Raw genomic sequence first — 23,232 nt, 5'->3', positions numbered from 1 at the left:
ATCACTTTGATTGATATAATAACTATTATTATCGATAAACACCACCAACATCATCATCATTATGATTACCATAATCACCACCACCATCATCACCATCATCATCTTTAGCAGCCTCATCATTAGCACCATCAACATCACCACTATCAAGACTATCATCACAATCATCATCAGCATCACCAACATTACATATCAAATAATAAGTAAAGTGGCCGACTGGTCCAATTTTCGTCATCTGAGCAGCGTAAATTCTTAATTCAACGTCATTCTACACCACATTAAACAGCTGAAAACTACCAAGTCTTTTTTCATTCATGTCAACCATTTTATTCTTGAGAATTCGCGAATGTCACATGACAAATGATATCAAAAAATGAGAATAACAACATTCATATATTCATTATAACTTTTGACATATAACATTTCCAGTTACTAAAGAGATATTCCTTCGCAAATTTTATACGCGTCCATGGTAAACTTTAACGAGAAACACACGAGAAACTCTGATTTACCATATTTTAGATAAAATTACACGAATAAATGGTAAATCATTATTCTTCATCGTGAACTTAAGATTTTGCAAATAGATATTTTACAATAGATTGAAATTAATTACAACCGATCAAAACAAGGAAAGCTATTGGTCTATTGCATTTATGATTTCTCTGTAGTACGAAATATACATTTTTTTTATCTTTAATAAGCTTCACATCATTAATGCTGTCAAAACTTTGGGTTATAATGAAGTACGAATGATAAGAAACAGCATCTGAAATTAATTAAATCGTACTGTTCATGAAGAAGTACGGCTGTGCAAAATAAAAAGAAATATTGGCAAGATAAGATAATTTTGTAATTTATGAAGTATTTCAGTTTGAATATAATTTATATAAGATAATGCCATCACAATAAATATTACTCGATTATGAAGGGTAATCGTATCGACGTTGTCTACCTTAATTACGATCTTAGATATCATATTTTTTTTCAATCCATTAAAAGAAATCCGAAGAAATTTGATCTCGGACGAGATGACATCATACGTCTTGCAGCATGCGAATGATTAGTGCGTAAAAAAACGATAAAAATACAAATGAAAATGACACGAGTGGTGTGCGAGCTAGGCGCACTTGCTGACTTACGTCATGTTATTAGTTTTCAGTGCATTTTTATCACAGGCAAAATAACAAAGAAAGCAATCAGCAAAACACACACACACAGTCTTTGGAAAGCAAATGGTATCAAATCCACAAGTATCAATAAATTCAATATAAAAATTGCAAATAATTATTATCTATTCCTCATCATACAGCAAATATACAAATGACACTTGTTGGTTCATAAATAAACATTAATGTGTCTCTTTAAACCCTCTTCGGCTGCTCCCAACCTCTCTCGGCAACAGATGTACAAACATCAATTATACGATAATTGCTAGTATTTTCCTCGCTTTTTCCCCTTCTAACTTCATCTTTTTTTGCAAGTGGAGTACTCATCCGTTTCCTGGTTGAATTCAATTAAAGCTACTCTGGCTTTAAGATATCTGCCATTCTTTATATCTTTAACATAATACACTGCAAAAACGCCGGTGTTAATTTAACACCAACCTGGTATCTACATTATATCGAAAAAACTGGTGTTAAAACAACACCGGTTTAGAATCAAGCCGATACTGGTTTAACACTAATTGGTGTTGCCTAAATGCCATTGGTGTTAGCTTCACGCCAAATCGATGTTGTTTCAACATTTCTCTGGTGTTTTTCGATATAATGTAGATACCAGGCTGGTGTTAAATAAACACCGACGTTTTTGCAGTGTTCGAACAAATTTGACATTATGCTGAGGCATTTCATTTTAGTCTTTATTATATTTCAGTTCATAAATTTAATTTTGTTTCAATATACTATAGACGGCAAAAAGTAATCAATAATCAAAATTGAACAATACATGTTGTTTAAATACTATGGTATCTAAATTTGCTCTCAATCGTTGTAAAGTACATACAGAACTCCTTGAGATTTGTATGCGCTAGATATGTTACTACTTTTAATATGATTGCCAGAATAATGGTTGTCTGAGTAAAATGGACAGGAAATATTTTGTAAAAATTATCTAAATTGACTACACCATATATTTGAAAATTTAAGGTGACCCTCTTTCTTCTTTGGACTGCTCGATAGGGTGATTATTATCAGAGGGGTTAAACACTTGGAATCAAATCAGTATGCATTATCAAAAATGTTGCTATGTCGGAAAATATCTAGCAAGTCCGAAACGGCTGTCATCGTGAACGGGCACTTATTCAAAATTAGGGCACAAAACTTGATGAAATGTTACATAAATTTAAACTATTTCCCAACCCATTCAAGCAGACAATAAGCGTTCTAAATGGAACTCTCTATGTTAACTGTTAAAAAGTCATAAGTCTCAATGAAATTAAATCTGTGAAATTGTCCTCATTCAATCATGCATGCACCCCCTTCTTAAAATCAAATTTTGTTGATTGCATATGCAGGGATACAAATAATTTGTCACATGATTTAACAACTCTCATGTCAGTCAAACCAAATTTGGAAAAAAATAAGATGCTTAATAAAAATGATACCCTAAATCGAGAAAGACCGAATTTAAATTTCAGCTGAATGAATTCAAATGATTGTGATTCGGATTAAGCAACGAAGAAATGGTCATCGGTCTGACTTGACGTCGTTTTTACCTTACTAACAGGTTGATAAAAGTCCACCCCGGTATCACGCTCAATACATCTGCTTTAGTTCATAGACGTAGACATATTCATGTAGTCAATAGGCAATTATATTTCCATTTCTCAAAGTGCAAATAGGACATACATTTTTTGTTGCTTTTGACCCTGTCTCTGATCACGTATACAATAAATAAACAATTTTCATCGCCTTAATCCTATTGTTTCTACAATGTGCAAAGTGATTTTCAATCAATCAACGGTGCATTAGTGACTTCACGATTCAATACCGTACCATTCAAGCGGTAAACTCGGAGAAAAAAAAATGAATTTCGATCAAATAACCCCAACACCTGCACACGTTGGTATCAACAGCTCTCCCATTTGATGTACGATATAAGGAACAGTAAATGCCTTACCCAAGGGCAGGCGCGATAGCGCAGTCGGTAGAGCGGGGGTTTCGGATTCCGGTGACCCGGGTTCGATTCCCAAGTGGTGCGCTAGTGCCCTTTGGTAAGGCATTTATCCTCATTACCAGGTCCCTCGGAGAAGACCTTAAGCCGTCGGTCTCCTGGTTGCTAGCTCACAAGCATTTGTGCTTTCTTAGCAGTCAGGTAAAAACATCGGTATAACATGAAGTGTGCACAGTGCCAGGAACCGAACCCCAGACTTTAACATTTTTTCAGGCGCCTTGGACCAGTTGGCCACGGCTCCTTGCGCATGCGCGAACCATATAACAACCCATCCTCCTGGTTTTCTCAACATCATTTATACACTGTAAAACCAGTAATGCTTACACTACACCAGTCTGTGTACTGAGAGGACCATCCAAATCAATTTACACCAATGCTAAATTCAAGGTATTATACTTCAACACCGATTAGTTGTATTATAACACTTTCTGTTAGCTGTATCATCAACACAATTTGGTGTTATATAAAAGAAATTGTGCATTCCAAACTCCTTATGGTGTGGTCCGATCTAAAAAAAAAAAACGAATGGTGCTGCTCAATTTTTACAGTTTTCATGATGGTTCTGTGATCAGAACAAAGCTTGTGGGTGTTGGGAATATTTTCCTGGTACAATCATCTTCTATTTTGCGCGTGTTGAGTTAGACGTAGGTGCCCGATGTTGTTCGACCTACAACTCCCCTTTTGAATCGTAGGTCCCCTATATACACACAGTCTCTACGACGGAATCATAGTGCACGGCGCATCGTTCTGTTTTCAACAGTGTCATCGAGGCACTTCAATGTAATGAACTTCGGACGTCTTAATCCTACACAAAACACACAAAAAGCCATTGGATGATTTACAAACTGAAATTTTAATCTGCTATCAATCCTCATTATGAGTTAAACTGTCCAAAGGCATTGTGATGGTGATGTACAAACATCTAGGCTTGATGTTACGACGAATCGTCGCCTTTTCTCTGCTTGTGACTTGCAAACGCAACACCAATTTTCTTACTGAGCCACGCTACCTTCTGGATAATCATCTCCTGGGCAAGAGCAATACACATTGACATTATGGCCATACCGAGGAGAATAAAGAAGGTACATGCCAGCAGGTTCTTTTGGTGATGCGGTACCAAGTCACCAAACCCAATGGTGGTCAGAGTTATAAACGAGAAATAGAAGGCTTCGAAGTAGCTCCACTGGTCCTCCCATGCTTGAAGTAGACACGCCAGGAAACAGATGTAGAGAAAAGCGAACACGAGAATGAAAGTTAGAGGAATCTGTGCTTCCGCTTCCGGTGGCTTTTCTTCCTCGCCCTCAACAGTTGCTGAATCTCTTTTCTCGACCGCACCGGCGCTCTCACCGTTTTTCCCTTGGATATCGACCTTATGCGAGTCCCCGTCATCGCCCTTCCATCCCTCGTCGATGACCTCTTGTGCTCGTGGATCACGCTGGAAGGTCACAACGTCCGTTTCGTCCTTGCTGCGTTTCTTCTTGATCCATCTGAGGATGCGTCTGTAGCCAAGGGTTGCCCCACGGGCCAGGAGAGTACCGATGCTGGCAAGCACGAGTAAGAGAAGGGCTATCCCGAAGACTGCGTACACCATGCAGAACACTCGGCCACCAACCGTCACCGGGGCTATGTTACCATATCCTGTGTTCAATTGACAAACAGAAAAAAGAAAACGTCATTTGAAAAATGACATCACTGTGAGAATTCGTGCGTATCAAATTGGCAATGTGCAAGTAGTAAGAACCAGGGTTTGTAAACAGTCTTCAAGCAGATGGTTCAATTTTCAAATCGTCTATAGACGATCTGAAAATTGGACCATCAGCTTATATAAACCACCATATCTCACCAATAAGCAATTTCATTATAATTAATGGAAATATTATCTGATGTCAGAAGAGAAACTTTCGATCAGTCACTATTTTGATTTTTGAAACAATATTTCAGACGGAGTTCTGCTCCATCTTCCAAAACACATCTTAAGAAATCATATGTGCCCAAATGTAGAAATATAGATAATTGCCCAATCACATCTCCGTGTATATTAGTTGTATAAATCATTGACATGGTGAGGGAATGAAATCTATTTAATTTTTGAGAACAGAAATCCTTCTGCATAATATTCAATTTTCAATTCGATTTGAATGTTCCATTACCAACACAATTTGTAATAATGGATTCATCTGTACACCATATGGACTGCAATCAAACGTATAGATACAACCAAAATTACTTGGAAATATTGAATCACTTTTGGGGTACACAATAAAAATGCAGGAGTTGATTTAACACACAGCGCGGAATCTATATGACCACGTGCATAATAATTAGTGTTAAAACAGCACCGGTTTGGTTTTGGGCTAACACCAAATAGGTGTTTAAACATTACTAATTATTCTCAAAAGAAATTACCGGGTTAATTCCAAACTGGTTGTTTCATTACTTCTCCGGTGTGGCCACATATAGATTCTTTTTTTCGGTGTATCTTCAATTTCGTTTCTATTTATTCAATACGTTCAACTTTGTGAAAACGTAAAACAACACCGTCTGAGTTTGTCGAATGATAAGAATTTATACCCTGGTATGTAAATTGGAAAAAAATTTGCAAAATATCAGAACTAATAATTTTGAAAAAGAAAATAAAACAAATCTTAATATAGTCAACACTTCTTTACCACAACCTGCGTGTGTGGTTTATAATAAGAAGGAAGATTTATAATTAGGTAATCTTTGACTTTGTACAGGGGTGAATAATGAAGCCTGATGAATCAATATTTGGATTAAAAAATGATTTTAAAAGATGTCACGCAGAATACATCATGCCTGAGTTGACCGCAATTAATCAGGAGCCGGGCTTGTTCTATCGTGGTGAATGATATTTGATAAGATTTAAGAATGGCGTTCATCGAGACAATGTACATGAACAAAAAAAGTAAAGTTGAAGATATTATGGACAGGTTTGATGCTCTAAATGAATGACTGTAATACTTTTCTGATAAAGAATTGGAAGAATATCACATAAAAAGTTATACTGAGAAAGTCTGAAAAGGGGAGACACGAGTATGTGGAAAAAAATCACAAAAATATAGATGAAAATCTTAACTTAGCCTTAAAAACAATAATATGGAAGCATGAATAATATGCAGCCTTTAACGGTTTATCTGCAAATAAAAACTAACTTCTCCATGATGTGGTTCAAAATTTTGCTGAATATTACCAATTCAAATATGCACAAGTGAAAATGAAATACATGCGTGAGCTTGGTTGTTTCAATCAATTGCTTGCTATTGATGTCTGAATATTGTATTTGTTTTATATCTCTTTCGGTCATTTTTTTCTTTTGTTTATGCGTCGGTTTGGAAGAATCCGCTTAAACATAATCATTTCATTGAAATTCTCCTGCAAAACTATACTACCACAAGGGTGACCCAGTTTCCAAACTAACTTAATTCGTAACTAGGAGAGGGTCTGCATTTAGTTTCCTATTTTAGTTATTGTCATTATAAGAAACAGGTAGATGTTGCTTTTATACGAATCCATGATAGGTCCCGAGCGTAGCTTAAAGACCAAGTCAAACCCAACAATACGTTAATTTGAAATACAGATAAAAATAAACATTATCCTCGATAATCAAATAAAAATCGCATGTAAAATAAGAAAGTTAGCAAGTTCTGACATTTCACTTATTTATTTTTGTTACAAGGCAGGTGTATGGACATCCACATTATTTTGTATGAAAGTTAGGGGCGGCTGGTAATTTTATGAACTATTTATCGTTCAGTTGCATGAAATGTTCTTAAAAAATAGATTTTGTGATAAAGAAACACATTCATTGATCTATACAACATTGAATGACGATGACCTGAAAATGTTACATGAGGATCAAGTTATATTATTGACGGAAACTGGACTTTTTTACTTTTCAAATAAAAAAAAAGATAATTGTATTTAATATGTGACATACTTGGCTCCCTCGTTTGCATAAATGGTGAGCCGTTGGAGGTTGTTGATGATTGCAAGTATTTGGGAATTGTGATAAATAAGCTCTTGTCCTGGAAAGACCAAATAGATCTAAATTACTTCCAAGTTTTTTTTTCAAGACAAGAAGAGCGAGGCCGTTACGTACTTTGACGACATAAATGTGATGGTTTTATATAAAACAATCATACAGCCCCATTCCGAATAGGCCTACACGTGAATACATCCCGATTCCAATCGTTAAAAAGATTACAAGTTGCTCAGAACAGGACTTAGCGTTCTATTTTGCAAGTAGAATTTCAGTATAATCAAGGAGAAGCTCCTTGGTATAATAGAGTTAACCTATATTCAAGAGAGTTAAGGTTGACGGCCTGAATGTAATGACAAGAAACTGTTAAATCATCTAGTATCCGATCTTATATGCTCCAGGTTATGTACAAAAACTAGTTCATACTATAAAGAAATACAGAACGAACATTAGTTTTAGATAAACCAAATACAAACATTTTGAAATGAAGCAGCCTAATGTCTAGCACATCGCAGATTTTTTAATACTCTTCCTCAACTGATACGGAATGAAGTAAATCTGTCTTCTTTTATCAGGCATGCATGTCAGAGGCATATCAAACGTATTTCACATGGTGTTTAGGCACAATGAGATGCTGCATTTGTTTGTGTGTATGTATTGCGTGCGTGGGTGTTTGTGTATTTGTGTATATATGCGTGTAATGAATTATCATTAATGCTAGTATTAAACAAAAGTATAAATTTGATTTGTTGTTTTTAAATATTTTGTAACTTTTATTTTTACGGACTTGCTGAAAACAGCCTTGTTGGCTGATAGCAAGTTTTTTAAACCGTATTGAAATAATTAAATGAAACAAAGATATCAATAATCACCAATGGCTAACATAATACAGGCGTAAAATGAAAAATGTCATAACTACTTTGATAAACAACTTCTGATTCATCTGCACTTATTAGTCAACTTCATGTTGGAGGTCGACTTAATCTAATGTTTTATTTATATCTGCAACTCTGCAAGCCAGAAAAAACACACATTCAACATGTTTTAAACACATTTCATGTGAATGGCATTGCGGTTATATCACTCAGCCCTACATAGCGCCGTTTAATTAGACTGGTTAATTTAGGTACATATCAAACTGCTGATCTAGCTCGAACTGACAGTTGTAATTAAGGCGGTGATTTTGTCCCACCGGATTCCGGGTCGCGATGCTGATATAAGAGCCAGATATCCACAAAGATATCCACAACGAGTGGGTTGATGTGTAAACCAGAAATACTAATAAGGTTAATATTAATCGATTAGATTCTATTCCAGGGGAATTCCACACGAGGAGAAGTGAAGTACAGCGTGCAGTCACGTGCCAATAATTGAATTTGTACTTGGATGTACTACTCTATCATCTTATATGCCTTGATCGATTGCCCAGAATATTAGCTTATCTTCTGATCGAATGTTTGTTTATATACGAATGTTCACACTATACACTAAATGGTAATGACTTAACGTGTTCCATAAGGAATAACACCAACTCTACATTGGTACTGGTGAAATTTTGACATAATTATTTGACTTTTAAAACTAATATTAGTGACCAGCTTGGGGCCAAATTAACTATTTCTGAGATAAACATTATGTTAAGACGGTGAGCGGGTTGTAATTTAAGAGTTCCAGATGGTCAATGGACTATTTTTCGTCTAACCTATATTTTGTCAAAAAATACATTTTTATTCAAATTAAAACCACAATCATTTGGTATAATGACCGATCTGTATAATCTAGTCCCATATTGATGAATAGGCCTATAAAGGCCCTTTATATACTTCCGTTTGTGTGTGTGTGTGTGTGTGTGTGTGTGGTGGGGTGGTCCTTGAAACATAATCGGTTATCATTGATATATTAATATATAAAATGAAAAATAGACCTGATAAATGCTAAATACATATTATTAGGGTTAGGAATCGGGTTAGTGGTAGTCTATGCAGTAGGGTTAAGGGTGGCTGTCGCAAAAGGAACTCATTCAAAAGACTAATAAGATATATCAGACCCAAAAAAAATTATATAAACCGAGTGGGTTGTCGCCCAAAATGGTGAATACAAGAAGTACATGTATATAACCGTGGACAAAAAGACACATCTTAGATAATGGACTAATATACGTCACTATACGTGTATTGATAATTAAACCAAGTGGGTATTAGACAACGTAGCCTTTAATCAAGGACCTTTGTCATGCAGTTGTGGTATTTATATCACATACCTACCGATTGGAAAAAAAGACTATTCGCAAAAAGTCGAGTGAGTGCGAGGATTTCAAACTCGCTTACAGGTATTAGAGCTTGGACCAAATAGCAATTAGACAAAATTAATAGCAGACCATATAAGTAAATTTCATATCCGATATGATTTTCAACAAGCAGAGACCAATGACTGTTTTGATATTCAACCATCTCGTACAGTTACAATATATTGTGTAATGGGTATTTGAATGCAGTGGATTAGAAAAATACCATTGAAAGCATGAACCTTTAAAGTAGCCAAAATGTACGGTCAATGTGCCCGCGCATTTTGGCCACTTTATCAAAATGATAAATATGCTGTTGCCAAAATCCGCAGTAACATAGTTACCGAAATGTTCCTAGCTTGGAAACTTAGTTAAGGCACAAGGGCCGCGGAAAGATTTTAAAGTGGGGGGGGGGGGGCTGACCATGCTAAAAATCACAATCATATGGTAATTTTTACGTTTTTCTACACGGTTTTGGAAAAAAGTGGGGGGGGGGTGAAGCCCCGTCAGTCCCCCCCCCCCCGGTTCCGCGGCCCCTGAGGCACAGTAATTGCATACTTTGGCTTTGTATACCAGAATGTAGCCTTTCGGCAAGTTATCGCGTGACTAGTCTATTTTCAGGCTCATTTAGGCCGTGTAGAGGGAAATAGCAACTTCGAGTTTTATTATAAACAAACATATGTTTTCTTATCTTATATTATTTTGTATGTTAGACAAGTTATGCCAACGTCATCTGAACTTTTATATGTGATCCATTATATCATGAGTGTTTTGTTATGTATATTTTGATGAAAAGGATCAATAAAACATGAATTACAAAAAAAAACTCCGTGTGCATTGGCTGAAGGCCAACCGAAATGTGCAATCTGCCAAAATGTGCCGTAATAAAAACACACCCCAATTCTTTTATTTATTCAAGAGCACAGTCTGAATCAAGGATACGCAAACACCTCGACATTGCACATTGAACTATGACCGGGTACTTATACAAATTAGCGCGCTATTTCTGATCCGGCAAATTATCCCGATCTGAAAAATCTCGAGATTGAGCAAACTCGGGATGGTCCAGCACCGCCTAAAGAGTATGACGAAACTGGGAAATCCCGCGTGGAATTTCCATGCAGATCTCGCTGATGACATATACCGTTCAAATCAGTTCCTGTTTCGACATTCTGCACAAAGCATCAGCAAAAGAAACACAAGCTCCTTTATCAAGTATGGCTGAACACGAAGTCGGCAGACAAGATAACTACGTTGGCTTGAATGTTGGTGGAAAGATCTTTAAGACTTCACGTTCCACATTGCTATGTCTTCCTGGCAGTTTCTTTTCGAGCTTACTAGACGGCCCGGTCCCATCGGCTAAAGATGACCTAGGGAATTTTCTCATCGACCAAGACGGTGAGATATTCCGCCACGTCCTCAATTTCCTGAGGTATGGCAAACTAGTGCTACCAGAAGGCTTCGGCGAGTACGATCTCCTCGAATGCCAGGCAGATTTTTTCCAGCTCGAGAAACTCTCAGAGTATATGACATGTATAAAGAGACCTATGTCGATGGATGGAGCAGCGTCAGTTGGACTCATGTTTCCAGATGGAAAGATTCTCTACACCATTAAGGATATCTTATTGAGAGAGAAAAAGTCATTCTTTACCAAGATGTTCACTGGACAAGCTGCAGTTCCTAAGGACTTCCGCGGACTCTACATCTTGAAAAGGGGTGACAGCAAAGTGTTTCATCATATCATCAACTACCTCGAAAAGGGTGGTATTTTTGACCCACTCAACAGAGATGAATTGGACAGTCTCGAGAAGGAAGCCAAACACTTCGGACTCCACTTATTTGCAGCTCACTTAAAGAGTGTTCGGTTCATGATGTCGAGGGGAATAGACGGAGGATCACATTCTTATATCCATTTCTATTACTGTATGAATTCCCCATGTGTTGTCTACAGAGTGATGAGAGGCGGCACGATACTCCATGTCGGCTATACCAGGGGTTATGCCAATCATGGTTCATGTGTAAACGAACCTGATATAACTCGCAATTTATTGCACAACCGATCTAAAGTATATGAAGGAATTGAGTCTGGAGTTGTTAACATGAAGGTCATTAATAGCACCAAGCCTGCTAGTTTACGTGATGTGATGTCCTAATTAGAAAAAGAAGGAGGACCAAATCGCATTCCTAGTCAGCCTAAACAGAGTCATCTTAGCCAAGACTGCATCAGATTAGAAGTACAAATTAATTTTAGATCGGTTAGACCATAGTCCATTCTGGATATCTCGGATGACATTTCTATCTAGATATCATTTTCAGATCATGTCATATAATCAAAAGAATATTGGTTTTGACAATAACAAACGAAATTCAGTTATAATTCTACAATTTGTTATGGAATGTTACTGCCACATGGCCACATGTGCACAGTATCCCCAATTACAATAACTATAACCCTGTGTTTATAAGCTAGGCTTTTTAATTTGTTTGCGAACAGATTTAAGCTTTGAAGAACAATTCCGAGAAGTTGAAACTGACGAGTAAAGTACACTAAAAAACACCGAGTAAAATTTTACCCAATATTGAGTAGAAAGGGTTATTCCAACGCAACGTTGCGCAAAATTTGCAAAATATTGGGTATTCTTTTACCCAACAAACATGCATGTTCCCATTTTACCCAATACTGAGTAAACTTTTTTAGAGTGTATTAGCTCTACCTCTATGATGATTGGAGAATCGAAGAAATGACCCTTCCCAGAAGGATCTATCACGTGAGGATCGACGAAAAGACGGATCAACACCGATGTCGAAAACTTGGCTCGTCTTCGGCTATCATTTGCTGATCTTCACTTGGGTATATGCCGTTCATCGGTCACTCCGCTGACCCATAAATCTCAATAATCATAACCTCTTATCCGAAATAACTCAACTAATGTATAACTGTCTAATCCGTTACTGTGTAATCCGTAACCATAAAGTAATCCGTCATCTAAAATACAAATTATGGAATGAGGTGGTGTAATATCTACAGAAACTAAGTTAAATTACAATTCCTGTAAATGTCTAATTATTCAATGTAAATATATCTCTTGACTTTCATATTTTATTTTTTATGACTAGTTATAGGCAAACAGTTATAGGCAAATTGGACATTGCTATGCAAACAAATTACATAAGCAAAAGTCTTTGGTTAAGACTATCTAGTAAATCTCGCTTGATTAACTCATGGACCTAATAGCAAGTAGTAGATCCATGGTTATACAATAATGGATTCGCCAAATTGGTCTCAATCTTGACACTATCAAGAAAACCATGTTGGTGTGGTAATATCATGTTACACTATGCTATTTTGTAATCATTATTTTGTGGAAATGGAGAGAAAGATTCAATTATTTAATTGTTTATTTATTCATAATTTGTTCTAAAAGTTGAATATTCAAATCCCTTAAATGTTACTGTAAATAAATGTTTTGCCGAAATGTTTGTGCAGAAAAATTGCCATTTATTCGTGGGAGAACTTTTCTTCATGGTGGACCCCTTATTTCTTTATTACAGATTTCGATTTGATTTTCTATAACCTATCATTTTGTCAATGTATATGTATTGGCCTGCAACAATTCATAGATGTTTGTGTATTGGTTAATTGATTGATAATATATGGAAATAGAATAAAAGTCTTGAATCGCGACTTTTGATCTTTTTCTTACTTTCTTTGAAAAAAAAATATATATGCGCCAGGGGACGTTGCAGAAAGAGATGCGATAACAATCAAACACGACTACATTTTGAACAACCAGAAGCACGTATTCTAAGCTTGCGTTTCATTCTTTGACTTGCATTTAAACACAATACTGCAACGTGCCCGTGTAAATCATACGGAATGGTCCGTGTTCTAAGGTCAGGTTTAGCTTAGACTCGGGTTTAAAGTTGTGGTTTAAGTATGGGAATCCAACAGTAGCATTTTTACATTAAGTTGTACGTTTCTCATGTTTACTGTGCTCTTTCCTGATTCATCGATGGTGCAGACAATCATCTATTTATACTTCCTATACAATTGTGAATGATTAGAAAGCCAAATGAGCTGAAATAAGATAACTTTATTGTTAGTGATTTATGTAACAATTGGCTATCCATACTTAACTCACAGCTTTAAACATGAATTTCAGTTTGTGTTTGAAATCCAATTTTCTTCAATTGCGTTAACAGAAAGAAAAAAATTAGAGAACTCCCGAAAAGGGTGTTAAATAGCATCCAATATTGTACATAAATTCCTGTTTCCGGGGCCCGTTTCATAAAGCTGTTCGTAAGTTATGAATGACTTTACGCACGACTGGTGACCATTTCTTGTGCTGAATGATCTCCCTATGTAACTGATTTAGCACCAAAGAACAGGTTTCAGTCGTGCGTAACTTTACGAACAGCTTTATGAAACACCACCCTGGTCTAAAATCTGAAATTGTATTGGTCAATCAAAATTACTTCATAAACTGTAAAAACGCTGTGTATAATTTTAAGCACGTTGCTTAAGCCCGTCACTCTAACAACTATTGTTTAAAATTTTCAAACAACTGTTTAAACTTTTGAACAACTGTTTAACCGTTGAAACAACTGTTTAAGCTTTTTAAACAACTGTTAAAACTTTTAGTTTAAAAGGTTTAAACAATTCAAAAAGTTTAAACAACTTGTTGTTAGAGTGACAAGCTTAGAACAATGTTCTATTTGTTTTTTACCGTGTACTTCAAACCATACCTTTCAGAAGGCGATTTAGAAATTGAAAACATTAATAAATCTAACGATCAGATATTGCTTAGATTTCAAACACAATGTTTGGAATTTAAACAGCAATATTCAATTTATAACATTTATTCCTAAAATTAAAACACTTGATAAATGTTTCTGAAATATTTTTTTGATGGAACAATTTGCCCCCTAAAATGAAACAATGTCCTTTAAATTCGTTCAAAAGAAAATGTAAATTTTACCTGTTAAATAATTGTACTACTCATTGAATAAGCTTGTCAGTTATGTTTAATGTTTTTGTCTTTGTTTTGTTTTATTGATTGCTTTTTTAACTTCTTTATTTTTTGCTTTTGCTTTTAATTTGATCTTCTTTTTTCTACTCTTAATTTGGAATGATCTTGAGATCTTTGTTTTTCAATCTCAAAAGTTGATTGGAAGATCCTGTGTTGTTTCCTTATCAGTTATGAATGTAAAAAGGGAGTAGCCTAGATAGGCCAATGGCTGTTTGTTACTCCCTCACATCCAATTCATATACTTTATATTTTATGTTTGCCTTCAGTTGTCAATTTTGTATAAATAATGTACAACTGTCAATGTTGTGTTTACTCAATTAGATTAACTCACAATTACATTGTACCCTGTTTTTTAAGAAATGTGAAATGAATTTGATGTCAAACAACAATGAGTTCATATTGTAAACCAAGTTATATAAAACTTTAAACCTGTTGTTAGTTGTGATATACCCCGTGAGAATTCTCACCAAACATAAACAATATTTGGAAGGCCTATTTTTTCTCACAACAGGATATGGCCCTGTATTCCCATTCCTGTCATAATGTAACGTGTTGAGCGGTCAGCTGCTCAAACCGATTACAGCAGCAAAATACGCTACGTGTGGGACTGTGAACGATCTGGATAACCATCCAGACTTTAAACTTGACCTTTGGGCCATAATTACAACAGGGGACGGTCTGGTACTTTATTACTGTCATTACTAGGTATATAAATAGACTAATTAATCAACTGATAACTAATTATTAAGACTCCACGCTTATTTGCACGGGAATGCAAGGTGTATAAAGTTAGAAATGAAATAAATTAGTAAGCAACATAAGAGAAAAGGGGGAAAGTGATTCATAGATAGCGCGGTGCTCACATTATTTGTGAGTCAGGCATATTAAAGCAATTGCTGGTGATTTCTTTTCAGAATCTATATATGGCATAAAACATGTATCAAAATGTAACTTGTATGTTTCTCTCAAAATGTCACTTGTATGTCCCTCCGTTCAGTTACTTTATCTTCAATATTTGTCATGAAATAGAACTGTATGTATTATTTTGAGTATGTATTATTTTGAACATTTACAATGTTACTTCGATTATAGCATTTTTTAAACGGAAATAAATAAATAAATCTAAATATAATCTAAATCTATCTCGACCTGTTCGATTCTGAGGTATCAAGATGTTTCAATTAGTGAAATCTAGGATGGAGACTAAAAAAGTTCTGTAGGAAAGACAATTCATTGTGATGCTCATAAGGAAAAAGTGTGGTATGGTCATGGTATACTTTTGCCCAGGGTAAATTATTCTCCCCCAAAAAACATTATAACAAGACTAAATAATAAACATCTAAATAATATGAAATCAACATTATTAAAAAAAAAATTATAAACTCAGCGGCGACCTTTGCCAAATCAGGCGCTCAAAGCACTTATTTAGAAAACAACAACACTAATACTAATATTTGAGAAAAAGGTACATCGTACGTGGTAGTTCACGTGCTTTGCTCTAGTGGCGACCCTTGCAACCATCTTAATCATTGTGTAACTGAAAATAACGCTTAAATTGTTTATGTATGATACACATTTGATGATTTAAAAAACCAAATTATATATCTTTATGTCAAATTCTAGTTATGTATTTTCTTATCGAGATTTTTGTTATGAAACATGTTGGCAAAACCAATAAATGAAATGAAAAAAAAATAATCTGTTACAAAATAGCCCATTGTTTTCAGTCATATGCATAATGCTTCGAAAGGGCAAGGACATTTTCAGTAACACGTTTCTACATGGTTACAATGAGACATTAGTAAACTATGCTTGGTACAAAATGAGAGACATCCATAGTCATTGGCGGGGAAGCCAACAAAATTAGGGGGGGGGGGGGGTCCACCTGAAATTTGGGGATAGACACAGGTAAAAAAAATTGACAAGCAAAAAAAAAGAAAATTAGGGGGGGGGGACAGGTACCCCCGTCCCCCCGCCGCATATGTCCATAGTTGCATCTAAGGATGATACCTTTCAATAGTCATGGAAATAATTTTTTATGACTTTTTTTATAGAATTTTCACTGCCTTGATTGGTCCCTATTCATTAAGGTGAGAACACACCCCTCACGAAAATGATATTGTGTAACGTGGGATGAAACAGTTTCCAATATAATGATGCACACTAGTTTACATTTCATAAATTAATTCAAAAGTCACTAGCCATTTTGTAAGTGAAATCTTAAAAAAAGAAAATAGATAGTAATCCGTTCGATTTCGCCTGTTTTTACCATGTTATGTAAAATAGTTCTTTCAGTTTCAGTTCAGTTTGTTTTATTTCATTTCAACTCAAGTCAATTTAACAATAGAAGAAATCATTACAAAGATATAAATGAATAATACAAATATATTCACTATGACAATATGACATAGATAGGTAAACATTTGCAATAGACACTATACAATATGATAATCATATCAATAATGATATTTACATTGAACTAGATAGTAATTAATTTTTAAAAAGCCAAGTAAAATAAAATGTAATCACTTGATACAATCAGATTCCATCCTCTTCTAATCTGGGCAAAAATTGGGTACGTTTCAAAGTCGACATGAACTCGCAGATTTGTCAATAAACAATACTATTAGACCATTTAAATGAATTGAACTCTGCCAGACTGGGCGATGCCCTTAAAGGACAAGTACACCCCGATAAAAAGTTGATTTGAATAAAAGAAGAAAAATCCAACAATCATAACACTGAAAATTTCATCAAAATCGGATGTAAAATAAGAAAGTTATGACATTTGAAAACTTCGCTTAATTTCACATATTTTGTATGCACATCCTGGTTGGTATGCAAATGAGGAACTGATGATATCACACACTCACTATTTCTATTGTATTTTATTATCTGAAATATGAAATATTCTGATTTTCTTACCCATGTTATCTCAAATGAAGCTTTATTCCTCCCTGAACTTGTGGGATTAACATTGTTTCACATTATGCAGTTCAGTCAAATTTTACATTATTGTCAATTCTGCAAATTGAAATATTGTATAATTCAAACAATAAAAAACAAAGAAACAGTGAGTGAAGGACATCACAGATATCACTAAGATGTGCAAATAACCGTTTTGAGAAAAATATGCGAAACTTTAAAATGTTATAACTTTCTTATCTTACATCCTATTTTGATGAAGTTTTTAGTGTTATGCTTGTTAGACTTTTCTATATTTATTCAAAAGAATGCACCAGGGTCTAATTAGGTAAGGTCGCGGTCGATATTTCTGCACTTTGTCTCCCTCTCTCTCTCTACCTCTCATCGTCACTCACCTGCAACTTTTTTTTTCTCTCTCTCCCCCTCTGTCGATCTTTCTTGACTGTCTCTCTCTCCCTCTCTCATCTCAGACGAGGGACCTACTTCTTTGATTCACATTCCACCACCCCCATGCTCGCATCAGGTGACATAATCTTCTGATGCTGCATGGAATAAGGGTGCACCCGTCAACGTCATGTCAAAACGAATCAATCGATCTGTCTGTCTCTAATAACTTTAGATGTTTACACCTCTTTCTGTTCTTCCTCGTGTTTCTTCCTTCCCTTTTCCTTCTTTCGTTTTTTCTTCTTCCTTTCCCCTCACCCACCTCCTCTTCTCCTTCTTCTACTTCACATTTTATCATACTCCTACTTCTCTGTCTTCTTCCTGCCTTTTCTTCTTGTTTTCTTCATCTTTTTTCTCTCTCTTCTTATCCTTCTCTTCAACCTCCTACTTCTCCTTTTCTTCTGCTACTCCTTCTCTCTCTTCTTATCCTTCTCTTCAACCTCCTACTTCTCCTTTTCTTCTGCTACTCCTTCTCTCTCTTCTTATCCTTCTCTTCAACCTCCTACTTCTTCCTTTCTTCTGCTACTCCTTCTCTTTCTGCTTTTTTGGTTCTCCTTCTTCGTCTTCTGCTTCTTCCTCCTCTTTCTTCTCTTCATCTTCAGCTACTTTTTTTCTCCTCCTTCTTCACCTCCTTATCTTTCTTTGAAATTTTTTGCCTTTTCTCTTCTCCTTATTTTCTTATTCTTTTCCTCTTTTTTGTAAAAGCTTCTTTTACCTCTTCTTTTCATTGTTGTTGTTGTTCCTGTCTTCTTCATCCTCCCCTCCTTAATTTTTCTTCCCCTTCTTCAACATCCCATGCTTCTGTCCATTCTATATCTTAATAATACATATTGATCCCATCTTGTCACTATCCAAGCTTCCGTGGAAGCGTCATATTTGACTGGATGTGACATCATCTATAAGTGTACCGTATGTTGTTATATTTTTCGGAAGTACACCTATATTAACTTTTGTAGTCTTGTTTGGTTAATATTGTGAAGTCAGGACTTCAAGACAGGAAGGAGAACAATCCTGCAGACATCTTTTTCCTCACTGTCACGGGCGGCTGCTAATTTCTAGTAAAGGATATTCGATATAATCTTTCCGTATGATAATGTAGCTTATAGTGCGAATACAGGAAGGGAAACGTAAATCATGCATGTTTGAAGACGGGTTGGAATGTTTCAAAAGCAACATTCTAACAAAACGTTTAGATAGAAACATCATTTATCGGAAGGCCTACTTGTGCAAGCTAAGTGGTGGTATATATGTGCATTTCTCAGTGTGAATATATACCACTTTCTATACGGGATGGAAATTGTGCGCCTTTTCAGGAAAATATATTCATATAAATTTCATAACTTTAATTGGCTTGTTATCTGTATCATTTGACCATTAATAGCTACCCCCATGTTGTGAGTGAACGTGGGATCAGAACTATGGGATGACACTCTAGGGTAATTAGAATATAATTGGTCCCTCAGGTCACTGGCGGCGATCGGGGTGGGGAGGGACGTGCCCCCTCAATTTTCAATTGTTGTATAGCAGCCTATGGATAGGGATCGTCTCACCCCCCCCCCCATGGGACTAAAACGCTAACGAAATCGCCGCCTATGCCTGATGTCATCTCCTAAATGACACGTGCAAGGGAAAATAAGTTGAGCTCCTACACGATAATTATCGCTATGTATAGACTTACTATCTCAGTTAGATGTGAAACTTTTTCGTATAACTACCATTTTGTTTACGCCATACCAAACTTTGAATTATTTAGTTCAAGTTTTTCCTTTAAGAAAGTCGATTATATCAATTGCTGGAACTTTCATAGCAGACAAGTGGACGTAATAGAGTTTCGCAGTGTTCTCTGTTGGCAAAATCCTGACTGGGATTTATGCCCCAATTCTAAATTTGAACCTAAAGTCATAAGCCTTTGCTCACAACATAATTTAAGATAAAGTTTGGTTCATGCCTACATATAAGTGATCCTCCACCCACTTGAGGTGGGTGCCTTTTTATCGCGTTAAATGACCACTGACCGCTGTATTTTATCTTTCGAAAACGATGTCACATGTTTAATTCATACAGATCTGAGCTTATTTTGTTTGTCAATAAACAAAGCACATATAAGAATTATAATATCTTGCACCTGGTTTGGAATTAAATATAGAAACAAAATAAGAAAGTATATTATCAAATGTATCATTTACCACGCTCACATTGTAGGTGTGATTAGCCCTTTAAGTCTCGTCATTTAGTTATTACAGTCAGTGACATTCACTGCGATATGACGTACATTCCTACAGAAACCATCTTTTAACGGGATAAGTGATTCCAGTTATAATTTTTCATCAATCCTAACTTTTCTCCTAAGTTTTCTCTTTCTTATCTTAAGCATTAGATCGATCACTTCATAATTAATGATCCAGATTTGAAATAAACATCCAAAAACCGTGATTGGTGTACACAAAGGGCTAAGCCAGACATTTTGCTCCGGTGTTGATTTTTTTTTGGGGGGGGGGTGTTAGTTCAATTACGTTAATAGATGGTATTACAACACCTTTAGTTGCTGCTTTTATACTCGTCGGTGTTATGTTGACTCTCAATGTCTATGATGTAATTTAACACCTTAGGATGTTGTCCTCAAGGGACACTCACTGGTGTTATCTTGTATTATGGTCATTTACCCAATTGCACATGACGTTCTGTTTTATCTCTGACTACATTACCCGATGGTGTTTGATTTACATCGTATATAGGGCGTATACCAGCCAATACCAATCAGTCTATAATGATGTTTGGGCCTCCTTGCAACGATGTTATCTGATACATACCAAGATCAAACTCATCGATAGGTTGTTATTGGGTTTCTTTCATACACGACGGGTCCGTAAGGGTAATCAGATCAAGTTTACTGCTTCCCCCAAATGGCGGAGCTTGGAGGGGTTGGACATGGCGACTCCCACCCCTTGCCCCTTTAAATGAGGCGGAAGAGGTGCAAGCAATGAGGGCTAATACAGCAAATAACACTTCACATACATTACCTTCACTTAAATATGAAAACCTATAAGGGCGCCGATTACATCACCTGCTTGGACCACTGGGACATGGCGTTGTGGCGCGCGCCTGTATAATCCAAGCTATATGAGGGAAGTTACAAATTGATGCAAAAGTTAGAGATTCGAGCACCGGTTATTCGGGAGGTGGTGTTACAGGCTGTCCCCAAAGTTCATCTATTCCTGATTAAAGCACGCATGCGAAAGTATCACAATAACACATATCCAACCCCTTTTAATTCGTACCCCCCACCCTCCAGAGATTTGACCCATGATGCACCACAATCTTTCAAGGGTTCGATTGCCTGCGTTATGTCTAACATTGACCTTAACCTAATCACCTTTATGACATGACAAGGTGCATGTAATGAATTTGCTTTATACATCTTCCACCTATATCAGTATGTATATGCATTTGAAGGAAAGGATTCCGAGTGATTTTAACCCATATGATCATTTTCGATATGTAATGCTGAATCTAGTTTTCTAATGAATTAAAATTAATGACACAAAATCAACTCGAGCATGCTGATTATAACACACGAATTTAGAATACTTCCCTGATGTGACTACTTTACACATTAATATTTCTGGTTGGCACCATTTCTTGTAGGCAACGTTGCAGGCTTAGTGATGGGTCATGACCAAAACCTTTGCGGAATGACCCACATCCTCATGCATATCGATACAAATGAAATAATAATATAGGATTTGTTTAGCGCACGTATCCACCTCGCTTGGTGCTGAAGGCGCTCCTATATTGCAAAGCATGTTACCATGAAGACAAGCAGGTGGACCAGACACTGCAATAACTTACCTATTGTTGTTAGTACTGTAGTCGCGAAAAACATAGAACCATAGAAATTCCAACTAGAAAGTGGGTTCTCCTCTTTTTCGACAACAATGACTCCGAGGGCGTGTTCATACCTCTCCAAATAATCACTTGTCATTTCTCGCCACGTGGCTTCGTCACTAAATGCCAAGGAAAGTTGGCTCTTGATATTGTTGAGGAATTCACTCCGATTGGTCTGCCTGTCCATGACGAGCTTCAGGAACTCGGACTTTTCCAAAGGAGCCTCTAGTCGTTGGAATACAGCTGCGCCCATACATGTATAGGCGACAAGGAAGATAATGAGTCCGCCGTTGGTCAAGCAATGATGGAGAACAATACGGAGCATGGATGGCTCCTTGGGTGGTTCCTCCTCTTCTTCAAATTCACTGGGTGCCTCTTCTAAGGGCTCCTCCTCCATCGGCTCCACCTGCTCCTCCACGATCACCGCCTGAGCCACCACCGGTTGCTTCTTTTCCACTAGGCTATATTTAGGCGGTGCTTCGAATTCGTTGTCATCGTAAAAGTCTTCCAACGGGAAGCTGTTCCTCACGTTGTAGTCACCCATAGTAAATGGATTTCCTCCAACAAGCGTTTGAAACAAGAAATGGAACCTTCAACAGGTAGCAAAAAAAAGCGGGGCAATTCAAATGTCCACAGGAAAATGTAATCATGTCCACGGGTAGTATAGTCAAAGACGAACGCCCAAGATGGCACGCGACTAATTCTCCAAATTATTTATTCCATAATATTTACAACAGCCAATTCAAATTAATGAAAACAACAATATATTGCATCGCACTATCCCTTTTCCATCATAGCTCAAGTAACAAACTATCAGTATTATACATTCCTCATCCAAAATCGCTGTATATCACAGGTAATTCAAAGGTGTAAAAAAACAAAAATCACCTAACAAGCGTAATTATTTCTATTGGATTCCTTCCTCTGATGATTGCATGTATGTTCTTGGTAGAGTCATTTCAATGTACTGATAATTTACGAGCCGCTTTCCATCTTGTCATTGTTATTATGATAACATTTTCCCGCCAAGTCACACGATCCCGTCTGCTTCTGAGTAATTGCAGCTAAGCGGGAAGCGGTAAGTGGAGATCACTCCCAGGCAGTGCTGTACCCTCTGGGAGTTTAATGCTTTCTTTGAAGTATATCTTGCCTTTTGAATCGTTGTCTACCCGAGAGTTTATTAATATGATTGTCGCTGGAATACAAGATGAGAAGGACGCGAGTGAGCTTGGGAGGCCTGTATCTGCAATGTTTTGATTCCTTCGCAGACTGCACACTACTGAGACAAGATACTTAACCAACACAACATTCTCATCGAAGAATTAGGTCTGCCTGAGGTTATTAAAGATCATTAGCGACATGGATTAGCGATCGAGAATGCAAAGAATGGCAAACGCGAAGGTATTGGGCAATAGGTAGAGGATCGTCAAGCAGTAACTCATCTCTTGAAAATGTACATCTGTGGTTGGATATGGTTTGATTGCCAGAGCTTG

General features: G+C 36.5%; 1 protein-coding gene across 1 annotated transcript; it reads right to left on the bottom strand.

The window, feature by feature from the left end:
• Positions 1–3,387: 3,387 nt before the first annotated feature.
• LOC121425485 (TWiK family of potassium channels protein 7-like) lies at positions 3,388–23,232 on the bottom strand. Its single transcript, XM_041621553.1, has 2 exons — positions 21,704–23,232; positions 3,388–4,809 (listed from the first exon to the last, which is right to left on the bottom strand). Exons 1-2 carry the CDS (start codon positions 22,281–22,283, stop codon positions 4,106–4,108), a joined length of 1,284 nt encoding a protein of 427 aa, XP_041477487.1. The 5' UTR covers positions 22,284–23,232; the 3' UTR covers positions 3,388–4,105.

Source organism: Lytechinus variegatus, chromosome 12, assembly GCF_018143015.1.
Source record: "Lytechinus variegatus isolate NC3 chromosome 12, Lvar_3.0, whole genome shotgun sequence".
NCBI lineage: Eukaryota > Metazoa > Echinodermata > Echinoidea > Temnopleuroida > Toxopneustidae > Lytechinus > Lytechinus variegatus.
Note: the sequence above shows the minus strand (reverse complement) of the source record. Positions and strands in the feature narration are given on the sequence as shown.

What these genes read in the sequence shown, in the direction of transcription:
- LOC121425485 (XM_041621553.1), bottom strand. Translation starts at nt 22,283, where the DNA reads ATGGGTGACTACAACGTGAGGAACAGCTTCCCGTTGGAAGACTTTTAC. An exon ending in TACAGTACTAACAACAATAG is followed by an intron (nt 4,810 to 21,703) that starts GTAAGTTATTGC and finishes AATTGAACACAG; the next exon opens with GATATGGTAACATAGCCCCG.